At 53.1% G+C, this 10,966-nt stretch overlaps 1 protein-coding gene across 3 annotated transcripts in view; it reads right to left on the reverse strand.

The window, feature by feature from the left end:
* Positions 1–7,861, reverse strand: part of CELA3B (chymotrypsin like elastase 3B) — a 37,451-nt gene extending 29,590 nt beyond the window's left edge. For all 3 annotated transcript variants that reach the window (XM_065574855.1, XM_005281702.3, XM_042856244.2), the window contains exons 1-3: positions 7,737–7,861; positions 7,166–7,251; positions 5,515–5,612 (exon numbers count right to left, since the gene is read on the reverse strand). In XM_065574855.1, coding sequence (XP_065430927.1) covers positions 5,515–5,612; positions 7,166–7,251; positions 7,737–7,776 — 224 coding nt within the window. In that variant the 5' untranslated portion in view covers positions 7,777–7,861. The remainder of the gene's footprint in view (positions 1–5,514; positions 5,613–7,165; positions 7,252–7,736) is intronic.
* Between the last annotated feature and the right edge of the window lie 3,105 nt (positions 7,862–10,966).

Here is a 10,966-nt window from a genome sequence, read left to right on the forward strand (position 1 = left end):
GGGAACGGGGGGTTAGATTGGTCGGGGGTTCTGGGGGGGGCTGTCAGGAGAAGGGGGTGTAGAGAGCGGTTGGGGCAGGCAAGGGACAGGGAACGGGGGGGGTTAGATTGGTCGGGGGCTCTGGGGGGGCTGTCAGGAGAAGGGGGTGTAGAGAGCGGTTGGGGCAGGCAAGGGACAGGGAACAGGGGGGGTTAGATTGGTCGGGGATTCTGGGGGGGCTGTTGGGAGAAGGGGGTGTAGAGAGCGGTTGGGGCAGGCGAGGGACAGGGATCGGGGGGTTAGATTGGTCGGAGGTTCTGGGGGGGCTGTCAGGAGAAGGGGGTGTAGAGAGCGGTTGGGGCAGGCAAGGGACAGGGAACAGGGGGAGTTAGATTGGTCGGGGATTCTGGGGGGGCTGTTGGGAGAAGGGGGTGTAGAGAGCGGTTGGGGCAGGCGAGGGACAGGGAACGGGGGGTTAGATTGGTCGGGGGTTCGGGGGGGGCTGTCAGGAGAAGGGGGTGTAGAGAGCGGTTGGGGCAGGTAAGGGACAGGGATCGGGGGGTTAGATTGGTCGGGGATTCTGGGGGGGCTGTTGGGAGAAGGGGGTGTAGAGAGCGGTTTTGGGCAGGCAAGGGACAGGGAACGGGGGGGTTAGATTGGTCGGGGGTTCTGGGGGGGCTGTCAGGAGAAGGGGGTGTAGAGAGCGGTTGGGGCAGGCAAGGGACAGGGAACAGGGGGGTTAGATGGGTTCTGGGGGTCTGTCAGGAGAAGGGGGTGTAGAGAGCGGTTGGGGCAGTCAGGGGACAGGGAGCAGGGAGACTTAGATAGGGGGTGGGGTCCTGGGGGCAGTTAGGGTGGGGGGGGTCCTCAGGAGAGGGCAGTCAGGGGACAGGTAGGGGGTAGAGGGATTCTGAGGGGGGCGGGAAGTGGGAGGGGGCGGGGCTAGGGCGGCACCCCGTGTCCTCTTTTTTGATTGTTGAAATATGGTAATCCTAGAGTCAAGGCCACTCTATCCATGATGGGCTTCTTTAAAGAGACTGAACCTATCTTGAGCCCCTGCCCCCCCCAGTAGTTAGGTGCTCAGCAGCTAATTGGTTAACGAGCATTAGGCCTGTTAAGGGGCTCCCAGCTGAAGGAGGAGCTCTTGGAGAGAGGGCCTGGGAGCCTTTTAACAGGACCAGAGCTTCACTAAGCAGATGAACTAAATGAATCAGGTCCCAGGAGAAGGGGAATGTCTCTGGGCGGGGAACCCAGAACGGGGGCTGACATGGGTATAGTTTGACTTCTATATTTGGAGCGGGTGGCTCCAGTCAGGCCAATGGGGCCGCACATGGGGTGGTGGACACATTCCGTGCCATTTCAGATTGCGGGGGGGGGGGGGAGTTGACGCAATTTTAACTGTGATTCCAGGGGGTACTTAGGCAACTGAAAACTCCAGTGTTTTTGTAGATAATAAGTTAGAAATTATCAGACAGGAGCACGGTACCTAATTCCTATATCAAGAAAGAAAATTAAATAAATATTAGACCCCCTCAGCTCTGATACTAACATGTTCTGACATCTTGCGACAAGTCACTTATGGGACACTGGCTAGGTTTAAAATGGTCATGTATATTCTCACTCAGATATGCTTACTGAAGTCAGAAGGGGCCAGCGTGATCATCTAGTTTGATCATGCACCTCGCAGGCCACAGAACCTCACCCACCCACTCCTGTAATAGACCCCTGAGCTCTGGCTGAGTTGCTGAAGTCCTCAAATCATGGTTTAAAGATTTCAAATTACAGAGAATTCACCATTTACACTAGTTTAAACCTGCAAGTGAACTTATGCCACATGCTGCAGAAGAAGGTGAAAACCCCCCAGGGTCTCTGCCAATCTGAGTCAGGGGGAAATTCTTTCCCAACCCCAAATATGGTGATCAGTTAGACCTTGAGCATGTGGGCAAGACCCACAAGGCAAACACCTGGGAAACTCAGAGCCCTCCCCATCTAGTCACATCTCCAGCAGTTGGGGATTTTTGCTACTGGCAGTTGCCGATGAGCCCCATGCCATTGTAAGCAGTGCCATCATACCATCCCCTCCATACATTTATCAGGCTCGGTCTTGAAGCCAGTCAGGTTTTTTGCCCCCACTACTCCTCTTGGGAAGCTGTTCCAGAACTTCACTCTTCTGGTGGTTAAAAGAACAGGAGTCCTTGTGGCACCTTAGAGACGAACACATTTATTTGAGCATAAGCTTTCGTAGGCTAAAACATGGCTGCTCTTCTGATGGTTAGAAACCTTCACCTATTTTCAAGCCTAAACTTGTTGATGGCCAGTTTATATTCATTTGTTCTGAGGTTCACGTTGGTGCTTAACTTAAATAACTCCTCTCCCTCCCTGGTATTTATCCCTCTGATGTATTTATAGAGAGCAATCATATCTCCCCTCAGCCTTCTATTGGTTAGGCTAAACAAGCCAAGCTCTGTGAGTCTCCTCTCCTAAGGTAGGTTTTCCATTCTTCAGATCATCCTAATAGCCCTTCTCTGCACCTGTTCAGTTTGATTTCACCTTTCTTAAACACGGGAGACCAGAATTGTACACAATACTTCATGTGAGGTCTCACCAGTGCCTTGTATCATGGTACTAACGCTTCCCTGTCTCTACTGGTGTCATAACTATAAAAGGAAGGGTAACAGCCCTCCTGTGTACAATACTGTGGAATCCCTCCTGGCCAGAGACTCCAAAGTCCTTTTGCCTGTAGAGGGTTAAGAAGCTCAGGTAACCTGGCTGACACCTGACCCAAAGGACCAATAAGGGGACAAGATACTTTCAGATCTTGGTGAGGGGAAGGCTTTCGTTTGTGCTCTTTGTTTTGGTTGTTGTTCGCTCTTGGGACTAAGAGGGACCAGACATCAATCCAGGCTCTCCAAATCTTTCTGAACAAGTCTCTCATATTTCAAACTTGTAAGTAACAGCTAGGCAAGGCGTGTTAGTTTTATCTTTGTTTTCTCAACTTGTAAATGTACCTTTTGCTAGAGTGTTTATCTCTGTTTGCTGTAGCTTTGAACTTAAGGCTAGAGGGGGTTCCTCTGGGCTCTTTGAATCTGATTACCCTGTAAAGTTATTTTCCATCCTGATTTTACAGAGATGATTTTTACCTTTCTTTCTTTAATTAAAAGCCTTTTTAAGAACCTGATTGATTTTTCCTTGTTTTAAGATCCAAGGGGTTTGGATCGGTGTTCACCAGGGAATTGGTGGAAGAGTCTCCCAAGGCTACCCAGGGAAGGGAGTTAGCACATTGGGAGTAGTGGCAGCAAAAGCAGATCTAAGCTGGTAGAGAAGCTTAGAGGTTTTCACGCAGGTCCCTACATCTGTACCCTAAAGTTCAGAGTGGGGAAGGAACCTTGACAACTGGAAATACCTTGCCTGATGCACTCCAGGACTGTGTTAGCCTTTTCACGGTCACATCACATTGACAGCTCATAGTCATCCTGTGATCAACCAATATGCCCAGATCTTTCTCCTCCTCTGTCACTTCCAACTGATAAGTCCCCAGCATATAGCAAAAATTCTTGTTGTTAGTCCCTAAATGCATGACTTTGCACTTTGCACTATTAAATATCATCCCATTTCTATTACTCCAGTTTACAAGGTCATCCAGATCTTCTTGTATGATATTCCGGTCCTCCTCCGTATTGGCTATACCTCCCCGCTTTGTGCCATCTGCAAATTTTATTAGCACACTCCCACTTGTTGTGCCAAGGTCAGTAATAAAAAATGTTAAATCCGATTGGTCCCAAGATTGATCCCTGAGGAACTCCACTAGGAACCTCCCTCCAGCCTGACAGTTCACCTTTCAGTATGACCTGTTGCAGTCTCTCCTTTAACCAGTTCCTTTTCCACCTTTCAGTTCTCTTATGAATCCGCATCTTCTCCAGTTTAACTAATAATTTCTCATGTGGAACTTTATCAAATGCCTTCCTGACATCCAGGTAGATTATGTTTACTGAATTTCCTTTGTCTAAAAAATCAGTTATCTTCTTAAAGAAAGATAGTAGTAACTTGTTACCACCTCTTGAATAGAATAGTTGAAACAATTGTAGAAAAATCTACAATTTCTTTCTATCATTTAGGCTACTTACTTTTTAGACACGTCAGATATTAGGAATGGCAGTATACAAAAACCTGTAGTAGAACACTTCAGTCTCCCTGGACACACAATAGCAGATTTAAAGGTAGCCATCCTGCAGCAAAAAAACTTCAGGACCAGACTCCAAAGAGAAACTGCTGAACTTCAGTTCATGTGCAAATTTGACACCATCAGCTCAGGATTAAACAAAGACTGAATGGCTAGCCAACTACAAAAGCAGTTTCTCCTCCCTTGGTGTTCACACCTCAACTGCAAGAGGAGGGCCTCATCCTCCCTGATTGAGCTAACCTCGTTATCTGTAGACTAATTCTTGCCTGCATATTTATACCTGCCTCTGGAAATTTCCACCACATGCGTCTGACGAAGTGAGTATTCACCCACGAAAGCTTATGCTCCAATACATCTGTTAGTCTATAAGGTGCCACAGGACTCTCTGTTGCTTTTTACAGATCCAGACTAACACGGCTACCCCTCTGATGCTTGACTTTTTGCAGTTCACCAAGCTTAGAACAGATCATTTAACTTTAGGAAGCCTCCTACCAGCCCTTTCTTATCTTAATCACCCGTTAATCACTCTGTTCTAAACAAAATCCGGACTCCCTGCCTCAGGGGCGCAAGGTGGGAGCAGTCTCCTGTCTCCTCTGCAGAACTCATTACTCTGCACACTCAGGCTGCCTGCCTGAGGCTTGCGGAGGAGGGGGGGGCGACGCCCTCCCAGCCCCCCCAACTCCGCCGATGAGGGGAATATGCCTGCAGGGCCTTGCCGTGCCATGAGGGAGTGCTCGGGGACAGCCCCCTGCCCCAGGCCCAGCCTCTGCACGGTGCGGGTCCCACTGGTGAGCAGTGCTAGCTAATAGCCCTGTGCTCACAGTAAGCAGAAGGAGCGAAGGAGCAGACTCTGTGTGCACCTATTGCAGCCAGGCCTGGGAGCTCAGGGCAGAGTGCAGTGGAGTCACAGGGGCGGGCGCAGTAGGAGCATGGTCCCTTGTGGGTGTTCCTGGGTGAGCTTCTCCCTGTGCTGGGAACCAGAGCGCTAATGCTTAGTGCTTATGCAGCCCTGATGGGCCACATCCTGCTCTGAATTACATCGCTGGGCGGGCAGTTGGGGTTGACCTGCCCCATGGCAGAGGTGGCGGGACGTGCCCCAGGCTGCAGAGCGTGTCCGTTACAGGGCTCCATGTCACTCAGTTCTCTCCATCTGGGGGGTCTCCACTGCAGCCTAGGACCAGGCGCTGGAGCTGGGAAGGCCCATTACCTGGAATGGAGCATGTCTGTTGGGAGGTCTCACGGCAAGGGGCAGCTCACTAGGCATGGCAGACCAAGGCCCTGTGGCTCCTGCCCCAAGACCCCGCAGTGCGTCAGCCGCATTAGAGTCTAGGCAGTGGGGAAAGGAGGAGGCTTACGAGATGCAGTGCGCAGCCGTCATGACCCATGTGGGAGCGATGAGGGTCCCCCCGCAAGTGTGGTAGAAAGCACCGTCCTTCTCGTACTGCAGGGAGATCTGCCAGGAGACAAGACAGGGCAGTGGGGGACCTGCTATGGAGCTCCAGGGCTCCCCGTCTTCCAGCTCCCACCCACTGAACCAGCCAGAGACCATGGCCCATCGGAGTGCTAGCATGGCCTGGCCCGGCTGTGGAGTCAGGGTGCTCTCGGGGGGGCTGTGGTTACACGCGGCGGAGGCTGCTTTGCGAGTTAACATGGCACACACTCTGCCGGGGCAAACCTCTCCCTGCTCACACAGCACCAGAGGACAGCAGGCACCGAGGGGCTGACCCACGCGGACTGTCACTCAGAAATGCCCTGGGAGTTGAGGGGAGCAGCTGGTCTCTGGCTCCCACCTGGCACTCCCTCACGCCCACCCCCTGGCAGAGCCCTGCTCATGTCAAGTGACTACGGAGGGGCTTCGGGGGGCTCTTTGGGGCAGACTCTGCCAAGGTGCTGCTGCCCCTTCCCAGTGAATTTTAGGGCTTTTCTGCTTCTCCCTGTGCCCGTCAGTGCCATGGGCTGGAACATGGGCATAGACAGAGAACTGCTAAGAAACTCAAAGGCAAGGAATCCACCGTGCCCTCCCCAGACTGCTGCGAGCTGGAGCCCAAAGTCTGATTTTCAGAGGGTGGGGCTCAGCCCAGTCTGTCAGTAGGGGCCATGGAATGCACACGGCGGGACCCACAATAGGCACAAGCTAGATCCGGATAAAACAGCCGCTAGAATTTCATGCACATCAGACGTGGGACTGGTTCTCCCAGACCGTAAGGTCAGCGGGGGAGGGGGTTGCCTAAGGACTGCGGGGATGGGGGGCAGGCGTTAAACCAACGGCGAGTTTTGCTTCCTCTACAGCTGTGAGGAGAAGGCATGAAGAAGATGGAGTTTCCTGTTCCTTTAGCTCTCCTTTGCTCCATAAACTGGGCACTATTTAATCCCCACCCCACCCCCACCCCCTTTGCTTAGCCTGTCCATCACCATAAGAGCTTGGTGTGGTCAGAGCAACCCTGCAGGTCTAACCCCCGCAACCCCCAGTCCTGGGGAGATTACAGCGGGGTGAATAATGGAGTTTTTTAGTCCAAAATTTGGGGGTGGGGGGAATTTCGTATCCACCCAAAGTGAATGTTTTTTCAGATTTTTAAGAAACCTAAACAGTTGAAGAAGAAATTGATAACGCTGCAGCCGTGTCAGGGTAGGACCATGTACCCGTGACGGGTCAAACGAAATATTTCATTTTGCTTTGCAGTGTTTGAAAATGCTTTTAATTTTTTTTAATAACTGGACTACTTTTGAAAGATTCACTTTGAATTGAGAAATCGAAACATTGAGCTTCAAAAAGAAATATTGGGGCGGGCTCCAAAAACTTTTTCGATATTCTTCTGACCAAGCAAATGAATCGAAATTAAGGCAAACACAGGTCAAGTTTTGACCAACCCAAAACTGGATTTTTCAGTGGGAAAAAAAAAGTTTGCTCTGAACCCTAACACCCAGCGCTAGTGCAGCTGGTGCGATCGCATCGAGCCTCACTGCTGATTGGCTCTCACCGCGGACAATGGGATGGATTTCACTCACCTGCCAGGGCCAGCTGTACGGCACGGCATCCTCTCCGTTCACCACCCTTGTGTGGGGGGAGTAGGTGGGTATCCCACACCCATGGGCTGGAGGGGGAGAGCACTGTGCATTACACAGATGGCAAAGTCACCAGACCCTTCTGCTGAGCAGAGGAGGCTGGACAATGGGGAAGCGAGACATGTGGTCATGGCAGCTCACCCTCTCCAATCCAACCCTGGACGTTCCCAGTCACTCCCCAGTCCTGAGGTGGAGGGGCGCTCCCCTGGCCCCGGCTCTCCATGGGATGGTTACCTTGCCCAATGTAGGCCTACCCAGGGTTTCATCCCCTCCTGAGCCAACCCCTCTCCACATTTACAACTGAGGCAGGCACCAGGGCCCGTTCCCTTGACAGCACCCTGCACAACCTCCGCGAGGTTGAGGGGCAACCCGGGGGCTAGGCACAGGAGGACCAAGGAGAGCTCTGTGTGTCCTGGGGCTGCAGATGGCACGAAGGGCCTTCTTCCTTAAGTATGTGCTCTGTGCAGGGGCGCCGGGGCAGAGGAGAGAGTCTTCTCTCTAGCCCGTTTCTTACCACCAGCCACAAGCAGAACGGGGATCAGCAGCCGCAGCATCTTGGTCAGACGGACCACAAGGACCAAGGGCCCTTTAATACTCCCCTTTCTCAGAGGCTGCAGGGAAGGGAGGTGCCTAGAGCTCTGGGAGCAGGTGTTGGAATATCCTGTGCCCTGGTGCAAGGTCACTGCGAGGAAACAGAGCCCTGTCCTGAGCCTGCCCGGCCTTGGGCAGATTGGGACGTGGCCAATCGATGGATGCCCAGAGCGTCGCTCAGCAAACAGGCTGGGTCACAGTCCGGGTGCCCTCTAATTTTTCCCACCCATGTGCGGAATGACTTTTGTTATGTGCGCCAATATAGAGGTGAGTTGTGACACATCACCTCCACCTTGGTGCACATAACAAATGTATGTGGTGGGGGTGGGGCTGAGAGGTTTGGAGTGTGGGATGGGGCTCAGGGCTGGGATAGGGGGGTGAGGGTTCCAGCTGGGGGTGCGGGCTGTGGGGTGGGTCAGAGAGTTGGGCTGTAGGGGGGTGATGGCTCTGGCAGGGGGTGTGGGCTCTGGGATGGGGCCGGGTATGAGGGGTGTGGGACGCAGGCTGCCCCGGGGCTACGGCGGGGAGAGAGGTCTCTCTCCCTGCAGCAGCACCTGGGCTGAGGAGGGAGAGGTGCCTCTCCCCGCCATGCCAGCTCTGGGGCTGGGCTGGGTTGGGGCCAGGTGCCTCTTCCCTGTCTGCGGGAGGTCCAGGCTGGGCTGGGTTGGGACTCGGCTGCGGCAGATCCGGGGCTGGGCTGGGGCCGGCGGGGAGAGACTCCTCTTCCTGCCGCAGCAGGTACGGGGCTGGGGGAGAGGCATCTCTCCCTGCTGCAGCCCTGAACGCCTGCACAGTGCTTAATAGGCTGCTGCGTGGCCACGCAGCTTAGAGAGAATTTAGGTCACAGTGCTGGAGAAGGAGTGGGGCCACCCCCGGCCGGGGCACTGGCATGGGTCCCAGGGGGCTAGAGGAATGGAGTCCATCCCCCACTGAAGTCCCCTGCTGTGGGGAGGGGAATGAGCAGAAGATCTGCACAGACATAGGCCAGCTGGCCTGGTCCTTCTCCCTGCACTGAGGTAAGGACTCAGGGCCTGATCCAAGTCCCACTGAAATCACGGGAGACTCTGACTTCACTGGGAGCTCGGAAGGTCCCTTATGGAGCGAAGGGGACATAGGAGCAGCCTGTGCCTTGTGCTGCCATTCTGCGCAGGGGTCACTCGCAGCGAATGGTGCTAACAACAATGCGGCTGCGTCAGGGCAGGACAATGTACCTGTGAGAGGCCAGAACCCACATGGGACGTGTTAAGCTGCAGATGTTAAATGCAGGAAATTTGGTCACTCTTTTATAGGTAGGTGCTGCTAATAGATGGCTTGTACAGGGTTACTAAAGTCTGTTATAAACGTCCCAGAGGCCAGCAGCGTATATTAGAGGTGGTTATAAGCCCATCAGCAGCAGGGGTTATGGATGGTTATTGGCTAGGGTTACAAGGCACCCACACATCTATTGGTCTCTATAATGATCTACAGCAACCGATTAACAGTTCTTAAAATATCTACTTAGCCTTCGTTAGCCCTCTATAAACCGCTTCCAAATGGAACCTTCATGCAAAGTGTGCGTGTAAAGTCGATTCAGATTCAGGGTTCCCTTGAGACCACGTAGGACTTTGTACTGCTTTCTATGGGACTCGTTTTAACGCCTTATTGACACAGGGTGGCTGGCCCCTTTGAGGGGAATCAGGGCCCAGCCTATCCACAACAGGCTTCGTTAAGGAGAACAAGCCCATCTCAGCCCACCTGTAAGTAATTAACTGCCTGGGTGGCTGGTTGGCAGCTAAGTGACGAAGGAGCACCTGGACCGTCTAGACGGCTACCAGGACCCAGTTGCTAAGGGTGCTCTTAGCCAGAGGAGATCCCAGACAGACGCCGGGAGGAGAGGTCGGCTTAGCTTATAGTACATAGGGCCCAGGAGTAGGGCAGAGGGATTCTCGGCACAAGGAGGGAGCCTGCCTGAATTCTTACACAGAGCCAGGAGGAGGCTGTGGGCCGCCTGAATTTTGGAGAGGACCCGGGCTCCAAGGATGGACGTGAGGGGCTAAAGAAGCTGTACTCTGTACAGGAGTGAATAAATAAGAGGTAAAGGGAGAATCTTGGTCGAAGTACTCTGGGCTGGGAGTCAAGCATTGCAAGAGGGAGAAAGAGTGCAGCAGGCCTGCCGGGCTACGCCGTACCACAAGGCGGGAGGGTGGCACCCCGTCACTCTTCTCTGGCCTTGGCACCCCGGTCGGGTTCTCTCTGCTAAGGGAATGCTCATTTAGCTTCCTTGACGTGTGTGTGTAGGGTGCTGCATTGCACCTCTTGCATTTAATTTCCCTGCGTTATTGTAATTGTTGGATTTAGAAGAAATGAGAAGGGCAGAGTGTTGATCTCCCATTCAGAGAGACACAGGGCCCCAAATTCCATGGCGGGGGGAACTGCCTGGGTTTCTGCAGAGTCTCCCGGGGCTGGACTTGGCTTGTGTCCATTCTCTGAATGTACAAGATCAAAGTCAAATAATCACACCCAGTTCACTTCCAACTGACCCCACAAGGCATTTCCCAGTAGTGGCCCTTTTCCCCACTCTGGGTCTCTGGCACAATGGCAGTTGTGACAATGGGAATCTTTTTCTACAGGGTGGTTCCCTCGTCTTTGACCCAGGTAATGGGTAACCTCAGCTGCTGGGTGAACCTCCCAGGCCTGCCCATCCCTGGCTTTCCTCTGCCTCCCGACCAGCCTTTCCAGAGGCTGATCCCCTTCGTGGTGTCAGCATTTGTGCCTTTCCTGAAGCACCGCTCCCAGGGGAATGAGGCCCCCTGATAAACAGGATCAAAATTAGTCTGGGAACAAGAACAGGTGGCATGAAATGAGTGTTAACAATTAACAAGTGACCCTGGTTTAGCAGGGGATTTTTATTTTTTTCCCCACAAGATGCTGTCAAATCTGCTGCCAGACTCCAGAGAGAGTGATAAAGGCAGAGGTGAAGGACAGAGAGCAGCAGACTTGCTTACACAAGGCTTAGTCGCTTTACCATCAAGGTGTCAGGGGCTAGGCTAACACAGCACAGTTTCTCCGAGCTTCAGCTAACCTGGACAGAGAGTGACAGGGATGCAAAACCCCTGATGTTCTCGCCAGGATGGTCAAAAATGTCCAGTCAGACTGGTTTTCCCCAGGATGGGG

Source organism: Chrysemys picta, chromosome 21 (assembly GCF_011386835.1).
Source record: "Chrysemys picta bellii isolate R12L10 chromosome 21, ASM1138683v2, whole genome shotgun sequence".
NCBI classification, from domain to species: domain Eukaryota; kingdom Metazoa; phylum Chordata; order Testudines; family Emydidae; genus Chrysemys; species Chrysemys picta.